This window comes from Montipora foliosa, chromosome 3 (assembly GCF_036669935.1).
Source record: "Montipora foliosa isolate CH-2021 chromosome 3, ASM3666993v2, whole genome shotgun sequence".
Taxonomy (NCBI): domain Eukaryota; kingdom Metazoa; phylum Cnidaria; class Anthozoa; order Scleractinia; family Acroporidae; genus Montipora; species Montipora foliosa.
In genome coordinates this window covers 40,605,893-40,633,392 of record NC_090871.1, presented here as the reverse complement: position 1 = coordinate 40,633,392, position 27,500 = coordinate 40,605,893, and the positions used below count along the sequence as shown (strand labels likewise).

General features: G+C 39.1%; 1 protein-coding gene across 2 annotated transcripts in view; it reads left to right on the top strand.

Annotated features, from left to right (window-relative positions):
- Positions 1–3,114: 3,114 nt before the first annotated feature.
- The window catches only part of LOC137997423 (uncharacterized), a 27,632-nt gene continuing 3,246 nt past the window's right edge, over positions 3,115–27,500 (top strand). Inside the window, exons 1-12 of one of the 2 annotated variants that reach the window (XM_068843397.1) lie at positions 3,150–3,462; positions 7,049–7,321; positions 13,048–13,158; positions 16,153–16,176; positions 17,816–17,926; positions 18,317–18,424; positions 19,539–19,739; positions 21,994–22,116; positions 23,184–23,300; positions 23,827–23,868; positions 25,590–25,705; positions 27,430–27,500. The exon at positions 27,430–27,500 is cut by the window's right edge and continues 116 nt beyond it. In XM_068843397.1, coding sequence (XP_068699498.1) covers positions 3,375–3,462; positions 7,049–7,321; positions 13,048–13,158; positions 16,153–16,176; positions 17,816–17,926; positions 18,317–18,424; positions 19,539–19,739; positions 21,994–22,116; positions 23,184–23,300; positions 23,827–23,868; positions 25,590–25,705; positions 27,430–27,500 — 1,385 coding nt within the window. In that variant the 5' untranslated portion in view covers positions 3,150–3,374. Of the gene's footprint in view, positions 3,463–7,048; positions 7,322–13,047; positions 13,159–16,152; positions 16,177–17,815; positions 17,927–18,316; positions 18,425–19,538; positions 19,740–21,993; positions 22,117–23,183; positions 23,301–23,826; positions 23,869–25,589; positions 25,706–27,429 lie in introns of both variants that reach the window. The other variant, XM_068843398.1, reaches the window with a different exon arrangement.

Here is a 27,500-nt window from a genome sequence, read left to right as displayed (position 1 = left end):
TGAACAACCTTGCTTTTTTTGCAATATTTTGAACGGCTGGAAAGACATGCAAATGTGATTGAGAATAGTTCCATCACAAGGAACTACACATAGATTATGAAATACACTTGTGTTTCGGGCAGGGGATATCACTGCTCAAGCATACCTTACTGTTGCATTGTAAACAGGTCACAATACGTGGAGTGTCGTTAAGAACGGCGACGGCAACAAGAACGTCGCAAATTTGCATAATAGACGTGAGGCAAAAAAAATTGACAGCTTGAAGTTCTGAATTATCTCATCAAACTGCTATTTGCAACGCCACAGACTTCCCAACATTAGGGTAGATACCCGCAATGTTCCAGAGAAAGGTATTTCTTGCTGGTTTCCAGTCCCTAAAATTCAGTTTTAGTCCTACTAAAATATGGTTCAAACCATCCACAGTAACTATGTTCAAACGTAACATTTAGCGCCGTTGAATGGAGGTTTTTTGCGTAGAAGTTGTAATCCACTGTTTACGTCCATAGTTACCAAACAATTGGTCTGGCATTGTAAGTTATGCATGGGAATTTGCTGAGCAAACTGCCTCGCGAGACGGTTTGCTCAGGCAGCGTTTACACGAAAGCGGTTTTCACATTGACACGGTTCCATTACTTCGAAACCGCGTCAAAATCGATGCGGTTTGGAAGTCTTTGGACGAAACCGTTTTCGCCAGGAAATCAAAGTCGTAATGTTATAAGCGAGTGCTGCACTATGTGCCAAATTCACTATTTTGAATTGAACAATGCAAATTTCGCACCAAAATAGTAACATTTTCAAATCGATGCGGTTTCACTGTTTTACACGACAGATGAAACCGTATCGTTTTGAAAACGCTCCAATTTTGGCAGCGGTTTCAAATCGACACGGTTTCGGCAACAGTTTCGATCGATTTCGTGTAAACAGAAGGTGTAACCGCATGGAAAACGATACGGTTACAAATGGAACCGCTTTCGTGCAAACGCTGCCTCGGCCGTTTCCTCACGTGTGCGGGGAAATTTTGGTGAGAAATTCGCCTCGCAAGGCCGTTAGGATAAAATCAAACGTGTTTGATATTTTTGGCCTCTCGAGGCAAATTCCTCATCGTGTGTAGCCATTGGGAGAATCGAGCTGAGCTCGGTCAATCAAGCATCCAATAAAATACATGGAATTCTCACCAGGCATCAGAGTAGCGTCGGAATTTCTTCCTCCAACGCTATCTTGAACCACTGAAGTCACATGAGAATGTCATGTATTTTTTGGATGCTTGATTGACTGAGCTCAGCTCGATTCTCACGATGGCCGCACACAATGAGGAATTTTCCTCGCGAGTCCAAAAATATCAAACATGCTTGATTTTATCCTCACGGTCTCTCGAGGCGAATTTCTCACCAAAATGTCCCCGCACCACAGGCAGACCACCGTCTGTTTGTGAGGGACGTTCATTGAAATCTGAGCATCGATCTTTTGTTATTTATAGAAGAAATACAGATGAACAATACAGTGGTTATAATTTGCTCCAATATACAGAATTTAAAGCAAACTATTCAATAAAAGTTTGACGAAAATGTTAACTGAGTCATGTGTCATGTTTTTCTCGCCGTCTCTTGCTGTTTTAAGCGCTTTTTTGCAAGAGGAATATTTGACCTCGACGGTTGGCTAACCAAGGAGACAAGGCAGGCAGCAATCAGCCGCCGCAGCCAGACCTAGTCCACTTTAAGCTAGAACTGCCACCAAACCAGTGAAATTCTCACCTTAAAAACACTAGCATCCGATCGATTAGGGATATCCCCATACCTTCGCAGAATTTGAGCTTCGTCGTCTTTAAAAATTTCACCGAGAAAGGCGAATGGATCCTGAAAACCATAATAAAACGTTCTCAACTTGATCGGTGCAAAAAAACAGACCAAAGGAATTTGAAGCATTTGAGTATATTCGAATCTATCAATCAGTGCAACGCGATCCTTGGCAGTTCCCAGCCCCTCCTCGCAGTTCCCAATGGTCGCGTTGCACCGATTGGTAGATTCGAATAAACTCAAATCCTTCGAATTCCTTTGGTCTGGTTTTTTGCGCCGATCATCTTGAGAAAGTTTTCAGGATCGCCTTGGTTTGCATTATTTTGACTATTAACTTACCTTTATCGACTGCAAATGGTCGCGTTTATATCGAACAACTAGATGTTCATACTTTCTGAATAAAGCTACTGGTGGAAAATAACAGGTATTTCAGGAAAAAAGCTCTTGAGTGTTGTTATCTGTAAAGTGAAAAAGAGAGGCTGAGTTTACCCCTAAAATGCACCAGATACAACCATTTGAAGCCAAAATTTTAAAATATTTCAGGGAAGCATGCCCCGAACCCCCCATCCCAGGCAAGGGCCAGATGCCTACTACTCCGAACTATCTTGCCTACTACTCAAAACCATTTTGACTGGGCTGAAATTTTAGAGACAAGGCAAAACATGTTAACAACGCCACAAACAAAAAAGGCCAGTAGTTAATAACACTTGCCTTATAGTCTGTCACAGACTTTACAGGCAGGAAAGGCGCACGAAATAATTTGATCAACACAGGACACAGGTGAGCAAACTTACTTTCAAGAAGTCCACAAACAAGGATAATTTAATTTGACACGAGAAAAATCCAGCATAATATCTCAAACAGTCACGCTAACACAACTTCCAACGAGCGATGGCCAATTTGGGTGCTAGCGGTCAACTACAAAGCTAACCCACAAACGTTTTTGCTAAGACCAAACGTTGGTTTGATATGATGGGATTGAGCGTATGAAGTAGGATTTTCCACTTGAGCAATACACGAAGATATGGTCCATTTCATCTGGTCAACCCAAATGCATCCCCCTCCCCTTTGTGTTTATTGTTTGTATCAACTTATTAAACAAGGTCATTACTAAACATCGAACCCAATGTCATTAGAAAGTTGTTCAGTGGTAAGCCCATTTGCAGACTGCAATCATCTTATTGTAACACTTTTCTCAACACAATCCAATACCATTGACAATAAAAAGCCGTTTACCAGACGTGCAAAACATAACAGGAGCAATGTGGGGCAACAATTAAATCACAATAATCTGAATATTGACAGCTTTCACGAGACGCATAAATATTCTTATCAAGTTTTCGACTCTTATTCAAACCTTTTGTTATTAAAATATCGAACCGCAAGTTTGCATAAGAGCGAAAATTTCGTCGTGACTCATATCCTTGGCACTCCAGAAGAGGAAGTGACTTCGGTTGGCAGCTATTGTAGAACACTCACCGACAGACGATAATGAGACATTTTGGCGGGCCTTGCATTTAGTCAAGCATATCGCTAGAGATGGCAAAGCCACACAAGCGAGGACCAACAATTTCCTAAGACATGACACTCTCAAAACGCTTGCTTCTGAAATTATGGCTGTTTGGCGTCGCGTTTCAGCATCTGAAAACTTTTGGATCTCTAGCTCAAGGTGAGGAATCTAGTGATTCAACTAGGTACCGAATTAATGGTATTCATAAAATAAGAGAAAGTTTTCAAATGTCTGTTTGTATTTTTTAACTTTGCTCGTCTAGCTAACAGCGTACCGAATTCGAATCAGTAAAATGGTTAGGCAGGCCTGTCAACTGGGTTCTTGTGGAATATAGAGTGTTAAAAGGATTTAAGTGGAAGGAATCTAAAGATTTCAAGCAACAAAGGAATAACAAATGACTTACTTAAGCTGTAATGAAGAAATTTGTTAACAAGTTTGACTCCACCACCTTGGTAGAACACGAGTGATTAGTCAAAGAATTGACAAAACCAAACAAAACTCGAAAAACCGAAAAAACTAGCGACGATTCACGAAATTACTCATGTTGGATTAAAGAAGTAAAGAAACGCAAACAGTGCATATATTACTTGACGGAATTTTAATTGATTTGTCAACAGCTTTTTTACATTCTGAAAGAAAAGAAAAGAAAACTGCGCGACATTTGTAATCATTCATGTACATTGAAAACGAATGTTAGACATCTAATCAACAATCGTTAGTTTTTCAATGACCCAGAACTTTATTCGAAGATGCAGGGCTTGAAATATTAAGCATTAACGTGACTTTTGTGTTATTCTACGTAGAGTTTTCCAACCGAAGTTATACTGACAACTCGTTCTTAAGAATAGTGTATCTAATGTACACTTTGCAGTGATGATGATATGAAACTTTTTATCATTTACTTATGATATAAACAGACAGAAGAAAAACAGATTGGAACTTTCATCTTTTCGGAGCTAATATCTCGGTTTGTTCTCTTTCTAAAAATGATTTAGATGTCTATATTGTGTACTTAAAATTTACTGCACTTTTTGATTGCGTCAGCATTGCAAGAACTACTGTGTTTTTCACTGCATCGAATCTAAAGGCAATTTTCTTTTTTGCTCTGAAAATGAGGTAATTAAGCAATTAGTAGAAAGTTCTGCCCGTTAAAAGTCATAAAAGATTTTCCGTCTCATTGACATCCTTTTTTCGGGCACATTTCATTACAAACAAAAAATTAAATAGCAAGCTTATTATAAAAAAATATTACCCATTTGCACAAGATATCTCAATTTATATTCTTGATCATTTCACTGCACTAATAAGGGAAAGTGTCGACAAACGAGAGACGACCCTCAGAAAGTCGTCGATCCGCAGCAATGATTTTTATATTCAGCCTCAACAAAGACAAGGACAACATATTTACTTTAGATGACAATTTTCTGAAGTCGATGCTTCGAGAGCAAAAACATATTTACAGCAGGAGAGAAAGCTGAACGTTTTCTTGAACAACGTTATTTTTATTTCTGAGGAAAATGTTTAAACAATAAAAAAGGGTTCGTGCTTACAGCCACCCCTTCATTTATGAGCCTCTGGTATCTTTAGACATCTGTCAGATTACAACATACTTGACGACAATTTCTGGGGTTTTGAACTCAAGTATTGGAGCCTCTCATCATTAGTAGGGCCAGTTCCGTGTCTTCGTTAATTTTCAACTGCCTACTTTAAGTGAGCAAGAAAACATATTTTTTTCAGTTCGGTACCTAACTGTTTGCTATTGTTTGCGTTGCTGCGTGTTTGAAGAATTGGAGCAATGTTATGTTTCCTCCTCGCTATTTATTCAGACCTTCTTTTAGCATGCAAGTCCATGAATATTTTTTTTAATCCACAATACGTTTAAAATGTGATAAAATGAGATACTGTTATCGTTTGATGTAATATAATATCATTCTAAAAATTGCATTCACTGGATGGCTAGTATAAACTAGAGGCACCCAACGTCAATTTTCGGAAAACATCTGTTCGGAAGACGATTTGAGATCTAGAATTTTCGAAACATTTGTTGTAAAATTCCTTGCTTGCCTGCCTGTCCTAGGATTTTCGGACATCTAAAACATATAATTGCCCATTTTAAACGGATTTTTACCCTAAAAAGGTCACCTAGAATTTTCGAGAGCCTTTTATCTGGCTGAAATTTTCGAAAAGGTAAGTTTTGATCCCTATAATTTTCGGATCACTAGACTTTCAGCTAGGGAATCCGAACAGATGAAATTTTTTAGGGGATAAAAATATGCCTATATCTACGCTTAAATACGAAAATACGTTTAACAATGCTATGTTTAAGTGGTTTTGAACTATATTCTCGTTGGGTGCCCCTGATAAACCTTTTACCTTAAAGTCTGACGTTGGATTGAATATATTCAATGTGCGTATAATCTGTGCAAACGTTATTCCAGTCACGAGGAGTGCTTTCACTTTTTTTTATATGGCACGTTTCATCCCCATTTCAGAATATAGCTAAGCATTGATTCTTTTCAAATCATCTTTTTTGAACATGTTATGGATATTTCAGTATCGTTTATCTCTTTAAAAAGAACATTTTTCAAAATAAAAAGAAAACCATGCTTGCCTGGATGCAAAAACGAAGACAAATTATCAAACCACTGATTAAATACCCAAATTGTGTAGCACGTAGAAAAATTAAGAGTTTTCTTTTAGTGGTCACGTGAGCATTGGCGTGTATGATGACGTCATATTTGGGAACCAAAGTTGGAAACTGACCAAAATAATGCCAAATTCTCTCAAATTACTTAACCATTACATCCTTAGAAACTCACCCAAAAAAAAAACACGTCAGTAGGCCCTTAAACACAAACTTGGTGAAAAGATTGCAGGCTTTTGAAATGTGGTGTTGGAGAAGAATGATCAACATTAGCTGGAAAAGGAAGCTTGCGAGAGTGTTGCAAATGGCTGGTAAAAACCGGACATTGTTGTACACGAATTAGGAAAGGAAAATAGAATATTTTGGACATTTCATGAGACACGATGAGTTGCTAAGTGTAATAATGGAAGGAAAAGTTGAAAGAACAAAAGCAAGAGGACGACAGAGAAAAATGTATTTAGATGATATTTGCACATGGACCAATCAGGAAAAGAAAAATGTTACTGTTAGGAAGTATAAGGATGGAGAAAGTATCAAATGACCTCCTACCTCCCCAGGAGATGGAACTTTACATGACACGAGTTAGCGCTATTTCTTATCAATGAGGTGTAAACATGTGTCAGGTACGCTGTGTATACTAGTCCTTGCAATGACTGCCAACGTGAGTATAATATCGGACAAACCAAACGTCAGTTTGGCGTGCGTTTAAAGGAGCATGAAAGAGCAATATTCCTTTGCATAAGGCGGTTTTTTCAAGTTTTACCCTACACCTATTTACACCTTATTGATAAGAGGTGACGCTCATTAGTGATCCTATGAAAGGAGTAGTATAAAATCTTTAGATCACCCCTAGAGAAGACACTAGGCAGAAGTATCGAAACGTGGTCTTTAATCGTAATTTTTAAAAGTGCATTCATTTTAAGCTGAGTGGAGCAGCATGAAACTATGTTACATTTACTTTCCCAGCGATTGGTAACCGGAATTATCTTTATATTGTAGTCGAAATTTTCCTTTTATTAACACTGATTTCATTTTATTTGAGCAATGGGCTGGATTTTGTGAGGATTTTTATCTCACCGAATTCCGCCATTTTAATCTCAGAACTTCCCTTTGCTGAGATATCTCCAAACCCATATCCCACAATGCTGGAAGGGGATAAACTGACATTGACTTGCAAAACCAATGAAGTTACTTCGCAAATCAAGTGGAAAAAAAATAACGTTTTGAAGATTCCATGGGCCGATATCACTGAAAACGGTGACAGTAGCATACTCGTTATTGAAAAAGTTGAAGTTTCTGACAGTGGTGAATACTCATGCCAAGCACTGAACAAGGCAGGCTCTGCGTCCTCTTCTGTTGATATCGAAATAAGAGGTAAAATTGTCACCGATGCAGAATTGTGTAGTTGTCTAAGTAAGATACAATCGGTGGCTGTTTAAAGATATCGAAATCCAATATGGCGGACAACAAATCATATTGTTCCTACTTTCCCGCCACCGCGGCAAGATTTTTTCAAAACGAAAGTCTCAAGTATAACGTTTTTAAACTGCCCTTGAGTCAGAAGTCTTTTATGTGTTTTCAGAAAAGATAGGCACTGCAAATTTTTATTTGTATTGAGCCCAAGTAGTTTAGACCTCATAAACATCATTTCCTCTACAAGTCTTGACTCTTCAAACAATGAAAGTAGCCGGCGAAACCTGACAGAGAAGCCGGCGAACTTCGCCGGCTGCCGGCTTTTAAATACAACCCTGCTAATAGTGGTTGGGGAATATAACAATTTGCTTTAATTAATGAATTAAGGTGACTAAACACATGTTTGATCACTTATACTTACATTTCTGCCAAATTTATTCAGTTGGAAGCTCAAACTTGATCACTGATAACTGCTACCACCAAAGTTTATATTTTTGACAGTCAATGTTCTCTGCAAGCTCTTACTGTGGTATCGCATCTACAATCGGCGTCAAAATAAGTTGACACATTGTGTCTGTACAGCAGTTTTTAAGCTTAAAAGAACGGGGCTGTTTGTACCACGCTTTAAATTTTCCAAAAGATCGCCTTCCCCATTCAATATTGTCTGTTTGTAGTCAAAGATCACACGAATAGACCAATTTCGACATATTAAAATTCAGTCCTAAACAAAAGACATCATCTCGAGGCTCTGGGGATTAAACTCATACAAATCCTTACATTTATTCCCCAGAGCCTCGAGCTGATGCCTTTTTTTTAGGACTGAACTTTAATAGACTGAACTTAACTATGTAAGGTGACCACAGGTTATGGCCATATTCCAGTTTAGGTCTTACGGGGTGATAGTTGTGGTGATGGTGATAGTTGTTAGTTAATAAAGTAATATAAAAACTGATCATTACTGAATAACGTTAAGGCTAAGGCTTGATTTTAAAATTATTAGCTTTCTCTTGAAGTTTGGTAACCGAAATTTTTCACTGTGTAAGCTTGCTTCTTACCGGGTTTTAATGCATATTTACAGCAGCATTTGGAAGAAAAATGGTGGTGGTTAATTGAAGGGGTTATTAATCAAACGTTCCCAGGTTCGAGTCTTGAGAGTCCAGATTTTGGAGTTCATCTTTTAAAAGAAATATGTTCATTTCCCATGATCCCTATTAAGCTTTCAGGGTCCAACTTTGTCAATTAAGAATAATCCTTCGATGAATGAGTTGCCAGCAATCGATCCCCGTTTATACGCAAAGGGTTGTGGGATCTCCAGGGGGCAAACATTGCAAGCCGCTGTAAGAAAATGTATGGCGGAAACTTATTTCGACGTCCAAAAAACGATTTTGGAGAGAGATCAACGCTTTTTTCGACAAAAGTTCACTGACGTTAATCCCTTTCCGGCGGGGTTAGTATCTGGGTAGGTGACCTAAGAAATATACAACTTTGTAACACAATTCTATTGTAACGCTCAAAAATGCGAACTAAGTAAGGTAAAGATTTTGTTACCTTGCTTTATGCAAAAAAAATATTGATGCAAAAGTAAATAAATATTGATACACAGATTTTAGGAAGAGCAGAAGGAATTTTTCAGGACGGTCGATCGAGAATAAAACATTTTACCATCAGCACAAAATTTCCGACATGAAAACAACATTAATTTTGAACCGCGAATATAAGAAGTAACCATCAGCAACAAACATTTTGGGAGATTTTTGCTACATTCAATTTTGTTATTGTACTTTTGGCTGCACAATGAAATCGCAAAATCGAATGTGACATCGAATTCAGCGGGCGCCGTGATCAAGTTACCGCGGCGTGTTTACCCGCGTAATAACATAGAGGGCAAAATTACTGAATACTGATTGGTCAATGAAGAGGGCATTTTTTCTTAATTTTGCTTGAGGAGAGGGCAAAATTACTCGCTCACGATTGGTCGAGCGCCAAAAATTCTCGCTCCTGATTGGCTGAACGTATCTCTTCCACATTCAGTTGGTTTCTTCTGTTTGAGCAAAACAACTTCGTCTTCATCGAAGTTTGTCTTTTAATTCGCGCTGCATTCGCCGAAAAGGCATAAAGATTTAAGAATTGGCTTTAAAAGATGATCTGAAATTTGAATTTTTGAGTGACAAGAACAAGGGCAAAAGGTTTTTTTCGTGAAAAGCTTAAAACTTGGATCGGCTTACATGGCGCCCGGCGTAGCGGGATTGTGTGGTTGAAAAACAAAATGATTCCTTTCGTCAAGGGCTTTCAGTTTACCACGACATCTTGCAGCTCAACAAAAAAGGTCACAGAACAATTTGCCATTGACGGGAGGAACGAGTAGCTCAAATTTGGTGGATTTTTTTGGACAAACCGTTTGCTATGTTTACGGATGCGTATTTGCAAGTGGTAAAAACCTCTACATCACAGGTGAATAAAATAAATTGAAGCTTAACATTTGGTTTAATCGTTGTTACTGTTGTTCAGGAATGAAACTCGTATTTTCCTCTCGAGTGGATGTAAATAAAAATCATCTATACTCGTTTTGGACACAAAGAGCAAGTTGACTTGCTTGTCTGTTTGTCAGTTGTTTTGCTTCCGAGCGAACGAGTGTCTTAACTCAGCTTAGCTGACTGTTTTTTGAGGTGCCTTAACAGTGTTAAGAAAATTTTGCCCGCTATGTTATTAAGGGTTAGGGTTTAGGTGAAATTGCCCTCGTCGCTGCGCGACTCGGGCAATTTCAGCAACTTCTGAAAACACGCGTGATATTAATCCTTAATTTTACTCGGCCCCATGCGATTACCTATACAAACAGTGAAGCATCTGTGTCAAATGATAGCAAGATACAAGGTTTTTGTTTTTGTTAGTTTTCTTTTTCTTTCAAGTGTTATAAAGTTTGACAAGAAATGTGCGAATTCAACACAAAGATCACAATCGACCAACTCTTGAGGTTGCCCATTGTTTCTGCAAAGTCAAAAATTTACTCTCCAAGACGAGGTTATTTATCACCAGGTAATTCCATCGTTTTGGAAATACTGAGCAGCTACTTTATTATTCATCAGCGTCACAATTTTTTGTTGAAACTCTCGTGACTTATGCACGCGCTGCTTACAGAGCACTGCCGTATCACATTTCAACCCAGATATGAAATTTGTTAAGCTCGAAAATTACACAACATGATGTAAAAATTCACAAAGGCTGGAAATATCACAAAAACTTTTCCAGCGAAGCATTTATTGAAACAAACAACATATTTGCTATTAGAGGCAAAAACCCTTCCTATTTCAATTTCGTGTGTGCAAACAAGACACACAATTCGTGTCGCAAGTCTCACAAAGCTTATGCAGTTAAATAAATTTCTGACAGTGCACATCAAACCCTTTTCGAAAGAACCTTGACCGTAAATAATGAAGCACATAAGAGACAACAAGCTTTCATTCAAATAACTCTTCACTGTCACATTTCCTTTTTTTTTTTACCTTTGCAGAGTTGAATACAAAATCAAACAGTAAACACTGTGATGCATTCAAGGCGTTCGATTCCTTCAATGTTTATTAAATCCATAGAAAATTTTCCATTTGATTTCAGTGTTTTATATAATACCAAGTTAGTAAAATATGAGAAACAAAGCTCACTTGATATCCAACGGCGACGAATGAAATTGTTGTCAACCACCATTACTTGTCAATTTAAAAATTCCAGATATTTATTTTTCACCGCCTGTCTTGTTCAACCAATTGACGTTCCATTCTTGAGCTCCATGAGGGCATATTTTGTTTAAAGATCCACTAAAACGCCATTCGCGTTACAATGACTTTCGACGCCATTGAAGGTTAACAAGAATTTGTGAAATTTCCAATTCTTACCGGAAGACTGTGCAGAGTTGAGTACAAACAGAAACGCATAAGGGTTGAAACGTGTAACGCGCGTTCACAGCTTCCGAATATTCAGTGCTAAGTACCATATTCGGAAACCCCTCGCTCCAGTTAATTTCGCACGAGAACATTGGTGGTATTGCGTCACGGTGTTCTTGCGAACTGATTGGTTGAATGTTTCTCTCTTGTTGTTCCAAATATGGTACTTAGCAAATTGAATATTCAGAAGCTTGTTTCCCAGCACACAAAGGCCGTTACACGTTTCAACCCTTATTGGTTTCTGGTACAAATAAATACAAATAGCCAGACAACAGAAATCACAGATCCACTTTATGGAATCCTTCTCTGTCTTTGTTGAACCCATACTGAGTTACCAGAGAATTTTTCATTTGGTTTCAGTGTTGTACATAACAGCACACTTCGCAAAATATTAGAAATACAGCTCACTTTGATTTCGGCTCGACGGGCGAAAGATTGTTGTCGAAGTCCATTACTTGTCGCTTTTAAGATTCCAGATATCTATTTTTCACCGCTTGTCTTGTTTATCCTATTGACTTTCCATTCTTGAGCTCCATAAGGGTATATTTTGTTTAAAGAGCCACTAAAACGCCATTCGCGTTACAATGACTTTCGACGCCATTGCATGTTAAATAAATGTTCTTCTGTGTGCACCAGAGAAATCTACGCATTACCCCCAGCCCCCTCAAACCTAACAAAATACGCACAGAAGACTCTATGCACAAAGATGCCACTTAGCAGGGGAGTGACAGGCAAGAATTTTACCCACACGGAAAAAATAATATAATAATAATGAAAAATAAAAAAACAAAGAAATATTACACATTTTCCGACTGGGATTGCCATTCTGGCAAACCCCGTAATTAGCTACAAATCTGGAGGAAATAACACAATAAAGCCTTTTTAGCTGTATATTTACGTGTTAACTATGGTAGATATGATCTTTGGAGCAGATCTTTGAGGTTTTAGTACTCCCACAATCATACTCTCTTATGTTTAAAGTTGGTGTGGGGCATTCAGAGGCTCTGTAACCTCGTAAAAAATTATTTCAACAGACCTTTGTACTCATCGAAACCTTGAATTTGTCACGATTAATCGCTCTAGCCCACGACAAAACATCATATTATTCCTGGGCAAGTAAAATCTTAATATTCCAACGTGAGGAAGAATCTTTTGCTTCTCTAGGTACCTTCGATCGTTGTCACAACCCCACACAGCACAATGATCGCCACTAGGCATATTTCCAATTTTTTTGAATTTCTGAGTTTAGAAAAAGGCCAAAAGCCAGCCCATACACTCGTAAATACAACTGAAAAAGCTTTGAGTTATTTCCTCCAGATTTATTCCTCATTTTGTATTATTTAGAGACCATTTCACAATAAACCTTACGCAAGCAAGGAAGTTAATCAGCAAATTTTATCTCATATTTCACGATTTATTCAAACAAAAGCTTACACTTCCCGCACGTCAACGTTGCCCAAATCGATTTCTGATAAAACTGTGATGAAAAAAACGTCTCTCTCCAAAAGCGTTTCTTCGGACGTTGAATAAGTTTCTGCCATACATTTTCTCACAGCGACTTGCAATGTTTGCCCCCTGGCGATCCCACAACCCTTAAAAGCGTATAAAGCACGGATCAGATTACTGGCAATTCATTCATTGAGGGAGAGACTTGGTTGGTTTAAACTGAATGAAATTAGGTTTCCACGTCCTTACGCCATACTCAGCCCCCTGGAGAAGAGATAATTCTGGAAAAATCTTTTTATTTGTTAGGCAAGCCATGTGAAGACAAACTGGAGGATTGCTCTTCTTACTTCGATAGCAGCCAGTGTGGAAAGCATAACGGACTCACAAGGCAGTATTGTCCTAGAACATGCGATTATTGTGAGTAAGCCAATGTGATGTCAAACAGGTGGTCTTAAGTTATACAATTTTTAACTTCATCAGAAACATTCTAGTCGCTCCCCACTTTGAAGCATTACGGTGTGTTTTTACTGTCAGACCATTGCGATTCATCTTACACACAAACTCTTTGCAACTGTTTGGTTGGAATTGAATGTACAGGATCTAACTGAATGACGTCGAAGTTTGAGCTACCCATTAGCAGTAAAAAGAGGAAATGCTCAACAATACTGAAGGCACAATTTTAAGTCGCCTGCTCCCAGGCTCCCAGGGGTGTTCTTCAGGCAGAGAAGTGGTCTTCGTTCTTTCGAGCGTGTGTCCAGAAGGCTTAGTCGCTGGCAATTTGTAAAGATTATCAGTTGACCCACATTGTCCAACACTTGGACGTACGCTCAAGTCGCTTTGTTTCCGGAATGTTCTATATGTGACTGCAGAAAAGGCTTCTGGTCTTCTGAAAATAATTTGGTTTCGTCAAACAAGTTGATAAAGGTAAATTATCAACTATTACGCCATAAAACATATTTGGTCAAGAGAACGCGCATATTGTGAGACTGTAATACACTGTATTGTCCCGGTTTTACTGGTTTAGAACAGAGCCAATACGTACGGAACGGGATTTTTTCAATGAAAAAAATTGTTTTCATCATGATGAGACTGAGAATTTAGCTTGTCGCTGCTTGTCACTCGCCATTTCTTTTATCCAATCAAATAAAGGATATTTGAATGGTTTCGTCTGTTGTTTTCGTCATTCGCACGCGCCTTATTATGCAATCGATACGATGATTCTCCGTCAGTGCAAGAAGAAGCCAATGGCGTAATAGTGGAATAATTTGCTTTAATCACAGGGCGGCCACGTTGAGTCCCGAGGGATTGAAAACTTTTATTTTTCCCAATCGAAACTCGTTCCCAAACATTTCCGGGAACTCGAGGCTTGGGGTACGAAATCTATTGTCTATGGCCAATATGGCTGCCGCGCGAATAAGGCCCTTAAATCCCATTTTGAATGGTTTAACATTTAATACGTGGGGACATTTTGCCAGTTGCTCGTATTTTTCCTTGCTCCTTCAGGGCACAAAAGAAATATCCACGCGTATTATATGCTAAACCATTCAATAAGAAAAGATTTGTCAGTGAGCTGACGTTTCGAGAGTTTGTCTTTGGTCAGAGCGAATCTTTCATTTACCTTACCAGGAGCTCATGATGAGTAGGAGCGAACAACAGCCCTGTATTCCAGTGAAGGCCTTTCACAGACCGATTTCTGTTTAGATTGAATTTTCTTCGAATGAGATTCCCGCAGGAGCTCGATGACCAATCACAAGAAACTAACTTGACGTCATGGCCTCACCGAACCTTAAAATGTTTCATATTTGTTCATATGTCAAAATTTTTGGGTTTTTTTGTTCACATGACGTCACTTAACCGCTGATCACGTGATTGAAAACCAAGAATGTATGGCTTGCACTTTACGTCACGGTCGCCGCTATGTTGATTGACCAACAATAGGTCTCTCATTCGCCTCTTTTGATCGTTATCCAGCATTTGGACATTTCTCCTTTGTTATCTACGTCTCGAGTGATTGGTTCTAATCTGGTCTTTTAGAAAGGGACATCACAGGAATTCATTAAACGTTAACGCACATACAGATCCATTCCTGCGGTGTTTTTAATATAACTTTCTAAGCAAAGACCAGAGTAACAAAACAGAATCACCGGATCCTAGTGAAGGACCTTATTAGCGATTTAAATATTATAAAAAGCTAAAAAGAGCAATGCTGATATAACGGTGAAGGAACATATTTAATACATTCCTTTGAACACCGTTATATCAGCCTTGCTATTTTTAGTTTTTTCTATAGTAGTTTCTACATCGTTCGGTGGCGACGAAGTCGACGCGAATAAGAACGTGATCATTCTCATCACCAGAGCCTCGGGTCGACCCAAGGCTCTGGGAAACTCTGCGTAGAAGAACATGCGCCGTAGGGTTCTTATAGCCAAAAATTGGCAGTATTTGAACCTTACGGCGCCTGCTCACTCCTCTTGCTAACATGAATGCACCAATTAAAGACGCTTTTGATTGTTCTTCACGAAAACCAATGAGAAGACACTTTGTTTCAGGGTTCCCCAGAGCTCTTCTCTCCCTCGGTCAAGAGAAGAGCTCTGGGGTCGAGATTGGAACGTCATAAGACCATATCGTAATGAGCAAAACATTGGATCACCAAACTCTGAAGCTGCGTTTCTCAACCAAGTACATTTCTTTTCCGTCCTCTGGAACTACCAAATTCAAGGTTAATGGAAGCCTTTCTAGAAACCTTATTGCATTATTTAATGGCGTTTACTATCGATTCCGATGTTGAATAGCCAGTATACAATTTATAGCTGATTCAATGCAATCTTCTTGAAGTAATTTGCAACAAATGCAAAATTACATTTTCATTAAATCCTGGTTTTCACTAGCGATGCAAGCACAAGCAGAAAAATAAGTAGCTTATGCTAGAGAAAACGAACGTCGGCATCAAAATCAACCACGGCATCCGCCATTTTGTTCAAATGCTCAGACGCGGGGAATCTGGAACGAGTGCTTTAATTGGCCGGACGTGACAAAGTTCCTTGTCCCTATGCTGTGTTTCGTTTTCGCCCAACGCAAAGAAACGCAACACAAGGAAAAGGAAAATTTTTTATCCTTGTGCTTGAGCTTGGGCTTTGGCTTATGCTTGTGTCTCAAGCTCGTTTTCCGTGACGGTGAAATAAGCGCTGTTTTGCTTGCGCTTGTGTTTGCGTTTGTGCTTGCGTCGCTACTGAAAACTAGGCTTTAGAGACGCGCTTTCATGCGTCATTCCCTTCTTCGCTAAATAAGTCCCCTCCGTATTTTCTAAGTAGATAGAAGCTAAGGACCCGGATTCTTTAGTCACCCGGGTTCACATGTCGCGTTCTGTTTTATGCGCCATATTGAAATAAATTACTTTTTTTTTCGATGTAGGTGAAGTACCATCAAGTGAGCCTGGTAAGAGTTTGTATATTACAGAGCTTTGAGACTTTCTCAAGGCCGTTTTAGTCGTTTTTAATCGATTTCTCGAGTTTGGCTTGTGTGGGACCCTGTGACATTTTAAACATGGTTCCCATGGTTTAAGTGCTTGATGATCTCGGGATACCAATGAGATACGGTAACGGCTCAAGGGTGAGGGGGAGGGGGGAAGAGGAGGAGGGGAGTTTTGGGGGACTGCAACGAACCCCCCTATTTCTCACTACGGCCTGCTAATTGATATGAATTTTATCAACCAATAAAACGTGAGCAAACGGTATGCATATTTCAACCTGTCATAAGTTTCGCGCCAAACGCTATTATGAACGCTGCTAGAAAAGGACCAAAACAAAAAGAAAACAACCCAAGTCAAGTATGCCATTTGTGTGGGATAAGCCTTAGCGTAAAATATGATTCGTGTGGGTTTAAAAGTTCAGTGAACTTGTTCAAATTTTCAATTGAATCATGCAAAAATCAACTGGTTTTGGTCGACGCTCTTCGGCACGTTGGAGTTTATGTGGAGAACTCTTCGAAATGATTTAATGTTGTTTGCTCTCCCTTGACCCGCGAAACAAAAAAAATCTCTTTGAGCAATTCAAGTATGTGTCTGGTATATTTGGAGCTGGAGAGAAAAGCACTGGGAATCGAGAAGATACGGCACAAGAGAGGTAATCCTCTAAAACTTTCACACTCAAAAGAACAACAACAAAGATTCGTCGAGGGGTGCAGGGTATTCTGTAGTAGTTTCCTTATCTTCTTCCTCTTAAAGTATCAATTGTATGAGACTCGTCCACGATACAATCGTTTTGAAAACTCGACCTTGTTCTTCATATGTAGTAGACAAACTTGATGTCGATGGCGCTTTCGGCTGTCGAAAATATCACTTGGACATTCAGAAAGTTGCGAAGAATTTTAACTTTTCAGTAAGATTGTATGGTGACAAATCCAAGTCTTCAATCTCAGCAATTTGATTTTTGACTAATAATGCTTACGAGAGGTGATATCACTAGAAAATCGGCCTTTCTTTGGCGGTTTCTTCGCCGAGCGATTTAATTTACTATGAGAACAAGAGCTAGCATTTTAAAAATGAAGCTCTCTTTGTATCCAGTCGGAAATACTTAAAAATGGTTTTTCGGGAAGAGCTGTCTTATGGCTTCATGTTGCCATATTCTTTTTTTTAACTAAATTCAAAACCGTTTTCTCGTAGAACTGATTTCTAGAACTTCATTTACATTCGCCTTAAAACTATCACCTTCCTAGTCCGCTATTTTGTTCATGAAATGTACGTGCACCGCGGTGTGTCACTCATAGGAAAAGTTAGCCAATCAGAATTAAGCGTTCAGATTTTGAACGTTGGTAGGGAAAAGATAGAGGTTCTTTGCAGGTCCTCTCTTTCCTGCCCTTTTTCCCCTTTCCTACCCTTCCCTTCGAAGAACTCCGACGAATTATGAAAATAGCAAGCAAATATCCAGGCTGGAATGGAATTTGAAACCATGATTGAACATTCGCACTGTACTCTGCTCTGTCACCTTTCAAAGCAAAGTAAAGGTCTATAGTCTAAGTCAATCTTTTTTCAAAACAATGACTCTTTCACTTTTCTGTTATTTTCTTCTTTTCGCAGGATGTAAGGACCTTTTAACAGACTGCTCTTCACTGATTGAGTCTCCGAGCCAATGCCAGTCAGCCAAAATATTCTTCACCAAGTACTGCCCAAGAACTTGTGGCCTCTGTGGTAGGCAACTCTTTGTTCTTCGTGCGAGTAAGCGGCAATCAACCCAAGTCAGTTTGTTTTACAAATTCCAAAAATTGTCAGCAGTTATGAAGGATAACGTGACTGAAGTAAAATATTTCTACGAAGTTGTTAACTCGATGATGACTCTTATCTTTGGAGGTTTTCATTGTTTTGTTTGTTTGTCTTGTATTTTTTCCAGCACTGAATACCGATTTTGCTTACTCCTTTTCGGCGAAACTGATTTTTTTCATTTTTTCGTTATCAATTTGCACAAAATAGCTAGTAGGAATCGAGATCCCAGAACATGTCCAGTGGAAGTGGCTGGAGCAGTATTTACTAATGAAGCGTTAAAACTTCCTTTCTCATTCATAACCTTTTTTATCTTTCCAGGATGTGATGATATTCTGCCTGACTGCTTGACATACATTACCAATGTAAACCAATGTCAGTCATCTCCATTTTTTGCCAAGTACTGCAGAAAGTCTTGCCGTTTCTGCGGTAGGTGAACGGTGTAAGTTTTGTAATATGCTATGAAACCATGTAAAATAGACCTCTTTTACAGTAGTGTGCTTAGTTACCCGGCCTTTAAATGAAAGTCGGGACGGTGACCTTGTTATGATACAGACCTCCCTCCTTTTCGTATGTTAATGATATTGTTGTCATGCTAATTAGTAAGACTTTACATAAGAAAAGCAGTGAGGTTTCTATCAAAACAAGGTCAACTCCAGCCTCACTTTCATTCATAGGCCAGGTAACTAACCACACAACTGTAAAATGGACTAGTCTTTCGTTCTTTACCTCAGATTCTACCGACTCCGGCACAACCTTTACAACTGAACATCGGCTTTCGACAAGACCTAACTTGTTCATTTCCAGTTAACCCTTTATTTGGGTTATCAACATTTCTGTCGGTAAAGATCTTTAATGAAAAGTTTCTGTTGGCGGCCGTCATTAAAAAATGAATTTATTTCTCCGTCTTCTTATAGGGAACCTCCACTAAAACAGGAATTTAACTTTAGAACATTGAACATGTTTTCAATCAAAATTGTTCCATCTTTTAATTTTCCAGTGGAAGCGTATCCGAAATAGAGAAATTTCAAAACGCTTGTTTTGATTTTCAGATTTTCCGGGCGCTCCCATTTTGAATAATTGTGATATGTAATGATTGCTGTATTGTATTCACACAAAGGGCTTTTGTTTTAAAACAATAGGGCAACCACGCACGTCACAATTATTCGAAATGACGGCGGTAAATTTGAAAACCAAAACATGCGTTTTTCAAATTTGTTTATTTCGGATACAAACGCTTCCACTGGGAAAAGTTCGAACAATTTTGGTGGTAGACATTATGTATTTTCAGTATTTTAAAGTTACATTCTTGTTTTCGAGGAGGGTCCCTTAAAAAAAAAAACTAATATACTCAAAGGTTGAGAGAATGTTTTGCCCTTCTTTAGGTTTCGTTCTTAGTCTCCCCCGACCGAAATCAGGTCGATGTCCATGTAACTCTGAAATGATGTGTGCGCACTTGAAGCCCTCATAAGAGCAACGTACTCCCGAAGGAAAATAATTTTCATAACAAAACAATATGCTGCGAATTTGTTGTATTCTACAGAGGTTCCATCTGCGACGTTCTCGGCAATCCTTTCGTCAACGCTTTCAACGAGTACTTCTTCAACTTCGCTCACTTCCATAACAAAATCAACTTCAGCTGCAGAATCTTCAACTGGGTCTCATCCGTCCCTCAGCACCCTTCGTCCGGTAGAACCGACTGTCTCTACAACAACAAAAGATGTTTTAGCACCAGGTCCCATAGGTAAGTAAGGGTTGTCGTTCTGTGTGTCCTGTATTTTTGATAATATTTCTAAATAAAGTGAAAAGTGTTAAATAGTTTGAGCTAAAATCCGTTCAAGTAAATTTCTTAAGCATCACTGCTTATCGTATTTTGCGTACATGTTCTACTGTACCTTTATTTCTTTCAATTTTGCTTTGCCCCTGGTTGGACAGCCATTTACACAATTTGACCTTCTACAAAGATGCGAGGCCAAAATTCTATGAATTTGACATGTGATTGTCATATTGTAAAGTAAATCTAAGAAATGAAGCTCTGAACTCTTTAATAATTCATAAGGTTATTAGCCAATCGGAGTGCCCCATTTTGATCAGGTGCATGTTTTATCTTGAGACCCAATGAAACTAATTTAAGCCCGGTTTACAGTGCAGAAGATTTTTGGCACGGCTCGGGTGAAATTGGCACGGGTCCCAAAAAAAAAAGGTTCGGCTCGGATAAAATTTGCAGTGTAAACAACCTGTCCGTACCAAATTTCATCCGTGCCGAACCAAAATTTTTACCCGTGCTGGGACCTTCGCGAGGTAGTCCGAGCACGGGTGAAAATGATACGGGTGCTGAGAAAATCGGCACGCTTCGGACTGTAAACACTTTAAAGGGCCAGATTTGAGCCTTAATTCATATAGGCTAGCGGGTTTTTTGCGTACATTTCAAGATGGCGGCTCATTCTCCACCAATATCACGCGGACTTTCTTGATTATAGCTGAACTGCGCATGTCTCCAAGAGACGTTACCTGGGCCCAAAAATGTTGGTACGGTAAAAATGGTGAAGTGTAAACAAAGTCTGCAGAGCTCTTTTTTGGCACCGGTGCCAATTTCACACGAGCCGTGCCAAAAATTTTCTGTAATGTATAAACCGGGCTTATAAAGATCAAGAAACGCCAGAGTAGACCGATTCGGCTAACTCAATGTTGTACCCAAATCAAATCTCTAGGGGCTAAGATGCTTTGTGTATTGCATTTGCATGATAATGTAACATTCACATTTAAATGATATGGTAATACTTGGAACAAAACCTTTTATTCCAAAAGGATTTGAATTGGGTACAACATTGATTTAGCCGAATTGGTCTGTTAGTTCAAAAACTGATCTAGATACTTGAATTTAAATGAACCTTTATGCTAATAAACCTATGGGAAAAAACACATAAATATACTACCCGCCCACAACGCATTTAAATTTCCCGAATATTCAGAAATAAACGTCCGCATTACCTTTAATCATTAGCCTCCAGGGGATAAAAACCCAATAGTTCAGCGAAAGAGCATCGATTTCAGCAATGTCTGCACGCAAAGCTTGAATCTTGTGTAGTTAGTAGTCTTTGAAAAGTCCACCACCATCTAAAGCAACCGGCACTTGTACTTCTCTTAACTTCTGCCATTCGGCGAAAATGCTCACAGTCCAATTACGATTATATTTAGTTGAAACTGAAACGGCCTCGTTGACCGAATCACTCTCTTGGGAAGACGATTTTAGGCAGGCGAAAACGACGTGATTCTAACTAGCTCTCCATCACACCCTTTTGTGTAAAGTTCTACCTTTTAAACTCACCCAAATGTTGAATATTCATTTCCTTTACAAATTACTATTACTTGTCCAATAAAACAAAAGATCATCACATTACACTCGTAATGTGCTTCACTTGACACTCGTACTTAGTAAAAAAAGGTTGAGAAGTCATGTCAAAAAATCGTGCTTCGTGTTTCATCGGGGACTCCAAACACCTCGCAGTAGTGCTTTCATCTGCTTCTCGGTGTTTGGAACCCCTGATGAAACACTCGCACTCGTTTGTGACATGTTACCTCAAAACGCGCGAACACGCATGCATTGTTCTTTGTATTGCCCTTTCAATCGGTTGACCTTGCCTCTGGCTGATTCTACGATGTTCGGACACCCTCCCTGGGTGTCCCTCTTTGGTTAAAAAGGACCCTAAGTCTTGTGATGACGAACATATGAAGGAAGACTGTCCTAAATCCTGCAAATTATGTGGTATGACTGAAACATTGAAGACTTAATTAATAGTACCAAGTCGATCATGCTGGCTCCGCGATCTGCAAGATCTCGCTTCAAACTCTATAAATTAGTGAACTTGTCCATTGATTAACAGAATTCGTACTGCGTGGGGTTGGGGTTCCCATGAATTTGTTCGGCTGTGACTGAAAATTACGAAATAATATATTAGCTCTTTTCTGAGCACTCATAAAACGTGTACTTCTTTCAGATGAGGATTGTAAAGATAAAATGCCAAAAGACTGCATGAATCTCATCGCAAGAGACAAAGAATTCTGCAAGACAAGGCCTGAATTTATGAAAGAGAATTGTGCAAGAAGTTGCGACTACTGTGGTATGACGACAGACCCTATGTGTATTAGACACATTTTTTGAAAATGTTCATGCTTAGATATTTTACCATGATTATCTATTATTATTTGTTACTGACCAGAAATCTACCAATTCGTACGAAGTAGCTTCGTCTAATATTTTTTGCCGAAAATGTCTGACTCAATAGCCACTACTAGCCACTACTCGATCAGTTACCTTTTCCAGAGCTTTTCCACCCTCCCGCTCACTTCTCTTTAGCGTTTCATGATGATTCGGGAATAAACGTGCATTCTTTTGACGGCCTGGAATTTTCTCTCCGTCGTTTTTGTCGCAATATTATTTCAGATATACTTGAAAAAGACTAGTGCACGACTGATAAAACAACGCGAATTTCAGTCGTGCAGTAGTCTACTTGACTTTCAAAAATATTTTTTAATCAATTTTGACTGATCACGATCTTCTCTGATCCAACGCTGTGCAAGACTTATCGTCCACGGTTTTTGCAAAGGTTTAAAACCTCAACTTCACTAATGCTAGAAGTAGTGCATGACAGATTAAAATCGCGTTACCTGCGCATTAACGTTGCGCACAAACAATTAGCGCGAGCGTCCTTAAGTATCCGCTCTTCGAAGCAATTCTGAGAATGCCACCATTTCGACTGTTTTAGTACTAGCTAACAGCAGGGTGATCCTCGGAGACCCAGACGCAGTCTGTCAGAGCGGGAGAAAAAATGACGAAAGGCATAAGATCTTAAAAGCTTTTGTTGCTTTATGCCCTTCCCTAGCCCCCGACCGACTGCCTCTCATGACAGGACGTTATGTCACCTTAAACTTAGGTCCTTAGCCCAGCGCGCGCTAGCTTCAATGAAGGAGTCTCCAGTAGCTTACTGGTGGGATCTACTGGTGGAGCTTCCGAACAAGTAGCCAGCGGTTGGACTCCTGTTCAGAAACACCTTTTTTTTTCTTTTCAAACGTTTCAGCTCCATCACTGGATAATACTGCTGCTTCTTCCAGTTGCGACTTTAGGATCATAGTCACACTTTGACATACAAAATTAAACCCAAGATTTAATTATTCAATTTGTCCACAGGTTGTAGCGACCTCCTGGCAGTATGTCCCGCGCTTGTTCTGAACAACAAGGATTATTGCGATTCTAATCGTTTGTTCATGAAAACCAATTGCCCCAGGTCATGTGATTTCTGTGCAAGTAAGTAAGAACTTTCCATATATGACTAAACGAAATGTATTGCAGATAGTGGTTTTTGTTTCGGATTAAAAACGTGGCAGCTGATCACGTGACTTCACGCGCTCGCTTTGATAGCGGTCACATTGTGTTCAAAGTATCATCTGAGAATTTGGAAGAAGTTTTCTTTTTTGTTTTGATAGTCTGGTTTTTTATCTGCCGAGATATTTACTTAACAGCGTTTAGACGGAAAATGGATTACTGGGTTAGCCATATGTGCTTCTTGAAGCCAAGAACGTTCACTTCCTCCTATAACACTTTTAAAGCAGCGTTCTTTATGTCAGTTGGGCAATTTCAGTTTTATTCCGAATATTTTTTGTTTCGCATTATCATCATCATCAAATTTGTAACATAAAAATTGCTATTTGAATTTGATCCTGTAAACGAGTCATGGCACAGAAAAGAAAAGAGTGGCCAAAACAGATCCATCATGTTGTCATCTCTAATTAACATCCTTTCGACACTATGTATATTTTGTTCCTTCTTTTAGATGACATAAGGGTTAAGCCACCTACACAGAAGGCAGAGAATGGTAAAACATTTTTCTTTTTTTTTATTAACTTCCCAGATAAAGAACGATTTCTAACCCTCTGAGAACTGACCACAGATTTTCCGTCCACTTAATTGCCACGCTCGCGAGGTCTTTTTTTGAAAAACATAATCATTAACTACAGCTAAAGCACTAAAATCAAGACTGCTTTTCGTTTGAACCCAAACCATCAGAGTAACAACAGCATACCATTCGTCAACTCAATTGAAATTGCTGTTTTCAACTTGTGGTGCGTTTGTCGGACACTCAGAAATACGAAAATGATTTCAAAATGCGTTTGAATTCAAGGCGTTCATGATTGGAGTACTAGCAATGCTTAATTGGACTTAAATATCCTGCGCTACCGACTTTTACCACAATTTTACTTGTAATAGGAACTTAAGAGAGATGCTCTTTCTTGGTGTTACAAAAAAGGGTAAAATGAAGTCAGCCGTTCCCCGACCACGACCTATTTTCCATTTCGCATAAGTAAAACTTCACCATGCATATTTTTTCCTTCGATGGCCCGTTGCGTTAAGGACGGTGCCTACTAATTCAAAGGTATGTATGCACGGTTTACTGAATATGCGGAAAAAGCAGATCTGAACAAGTGTTATTGAAATCCAAAAAGAAAATTGAGGGGTAACCACGCATTTTTCGAAGATAATTAATCAACAATATTTGTAAAAAGGTTTAAAATACAAAGCAATGTTGGTGTTTTTTTTTTCCAAATTGAAGCTTAATTATCTCTGAAAAATGCGTGGTTACCCTCAATTTTCTTTTTGGATACTGAGATCACTTTCTAAGTTCTGCTTTCTCCGCATAGTTTTGAACCGCGCAAAAATATCCCTGTATTAATAAGCACCAGGCATAGGAAATCCGAGTATCTCGAGATGTGCAGAACATGTGCCCAATAACAATAGTAGGCACCGTCCTTAAGTGCTGAAACTTGAAAGTTGCGGTGATTTATCCAAAGATGTGTGGATTTCGCTGACATGGTATCACAAACTACTCAACCTCGTTCTGTTCCTTCCTCCGCTGATCACAAAACAACGATGAAAGAATAAGTGCATTACTAACTAGAAGGCAGTGCGGCCCAGTTGTTAGGGCGCTTGCCTTGAGATACGGGGATCCCGGGTTCAAGACACGTTCTGGCCACTGGTTAGATTTGTTCCTGATAGTCCTTGGTTCAACATCTCGGCCGCATTTGTAAATAGCCAACTGGCTTGCCTCGGGCCAGTTCGGATTCTTAACAGTTGTTGTTGAATGTTCTGTTCTGTCGGAATTGTGTTCATTGGCCCTGAAAAGCCCCTATGGGGAGTGGTCAACTAAAGCAGTTTGTGACTTTAACTCAGGGACAGAATCACGACTGTTTTGTAGACTTTGATGACGCAATGAAAGCGAAATGTCGAAGGGAAAATGGCAACATCTGTTGGTACTAAGCTCTAACACAATTATCGTATCTGTTCAATATGCGAACGATGTTTTTCTCAGATACTTTTCAGGTACTAGAAATGAACAATTTAAGTTTTCCCCTTCACTCTTTTATACAGATAGTTGTTTCAACACTCTGAGCTACTTTCCTCTGTATCATACCTTACCAGACTCTGAACTTTTACTTCCTTTCACCTCGTTTTTTATCGTTTAATTTGAAAATAATTTGCTCCCTGTGTTTCCATTCCGATCTCAGAATAAGTGTGTTGTCTTTTTTTCTTTGTTCTCAGGTTGTATTGACAAGCGAAAGAGATGTGAGCAGTATGCCAGCTACAAGAACTATTGCCGTTATCATTTCCAGTTTATGAGTCGCAACTGTCCAAAAGCTTGTAACTTTTGCGAAAAGGTAAGAACTAGACCCTTTTCTGAAAAACGATCCAGGACAGCGTTTTTGGAAGGAATATTTCCGGTGTCATGATTCCCTTTTTATTTTTCAAGTAAAAAGAAGACGTTTTAAGGTCTTCAATACATGATATTTTATACTTTTTGTTTCTTTTTTTTTTTTTTTTTTTGTCTTGAACGTTTCTTGTGAGATACCGATCTTATTTCACAATTAGGGATTTCGGACAACTACGGTTTTGGACTGATTAGGAACCGGCCCCAGGGAGACGTTTCTCTACAGTCCAGAAAACTCATATTTTAGGCACGAAAAGTCATCCGTGAAACCTCCAACCTTCTCTTTTTTATCTCGTGACAACATGTTAAGAGAAAAGCTTTTTAAAGCAAGCAAGCTACTTGATAATATTTTCACAAACGGCAAAAGGTTTTCGGGACTTTGAGAAACAAGCATATAGGAGGCTCGTTTCTCATGCAAACATGATTACAGAAATGTTTCAGGGCCTGAAACCCCTACTTTCACATTACTATTCGCTCATTCTAATAGTACATGTAACTAGTCTTTTAACATGCTTTTAAGACGGGGAAAAAACGAAAAATTCACCTACACCAGGGGTTTCATTAGAAGCCGGTCACCGGCAGTATACCACCGTCTGTTTCTCAGAAATTTGCATCTCACCACCTGCTACTTTGCCTTGATTTTCTCTCAAACCCTTGTAAAAGATAAGAGTGACCTTCGCTTACATTGATAAGCCCAAGCATGTACTACAAGAGTTATTGAAACCCCTGTCTAAACTCCATTTTGTGGGACACTTTCCTTGAAAGAAATCATTTCTTCCAAGGAAAGTTGAACGATTTATGAGTGTGCCTGGAGATACGATTGGAAAGATTCGGGGATTTCGAGAAGTGCACACTGTTGCCGGATTATGAAATTCGTGGAGACGATCGTGTGGAGAGATTATAGAGTAAGCAATTTGCCAAGAGAAAAAACATTTTAGACAATCTTAGAAGTTACAGCTGTGTGGCTGTTTAAAGGATTCTTAGCCCAAACAGATGTATGACAGCTCGCTGACAGGTTCAAACATAATATCATGCTTGGCTTACCTGCATGTGTAAACACTGCACCTCAAAGGACTGACCAGTTGTTACAAAAATGTCATGTGTTACTTGAACAGCTTGATTTTCAAAGCACCATTTACCATTTGCCAATGGAATCAGATCCCAGCTCTGTTAGAATATTTCTTAAAGTGGGGAGAGGGTAACTAAAACCAGGCTACCGAAATTTGAAGGTCAAAAAATGCATTGGTGTTTGAATCTGGTTATGCTCTTGACCTTGCTCTTGAGTATTTTCAGAGGCTGACAGTCTTGTCCGAAGGTATGCCGTTTTATTTGGTCGGATTTTTGCTTGATTTATATTGAGTTATTGTGTCATACCAAGCTATATACCCCTTATAGATCTTCTAACGCTTTTGTCAATGTTGCCGGTGGCTTTGCTGGTGGTTTATTATATCTGCTGCCTGCTTCTTCGTGCAACTCTGACAATACAGTTATCACTTGATCGGTACTGAAGCGACCGTGCTGGCGAATCGGTTTCGTCTCTTATGTTTGGTTTTCATTTGATCAAAACGCTGCTCTCTTCTAATTCCCAGTCCAATCATACCGACCCGTCGCTTGTTAAAAGCAGCCGTAAATAAACACATGTTCTGTTCTGTTCTCATGTTTCTGTTTCATCAGGAGTATAATTTTGCCATCAGGACCGAATGGAACGGCGCACCAATAGATCACGCGCCGATTACGTTCCAAAT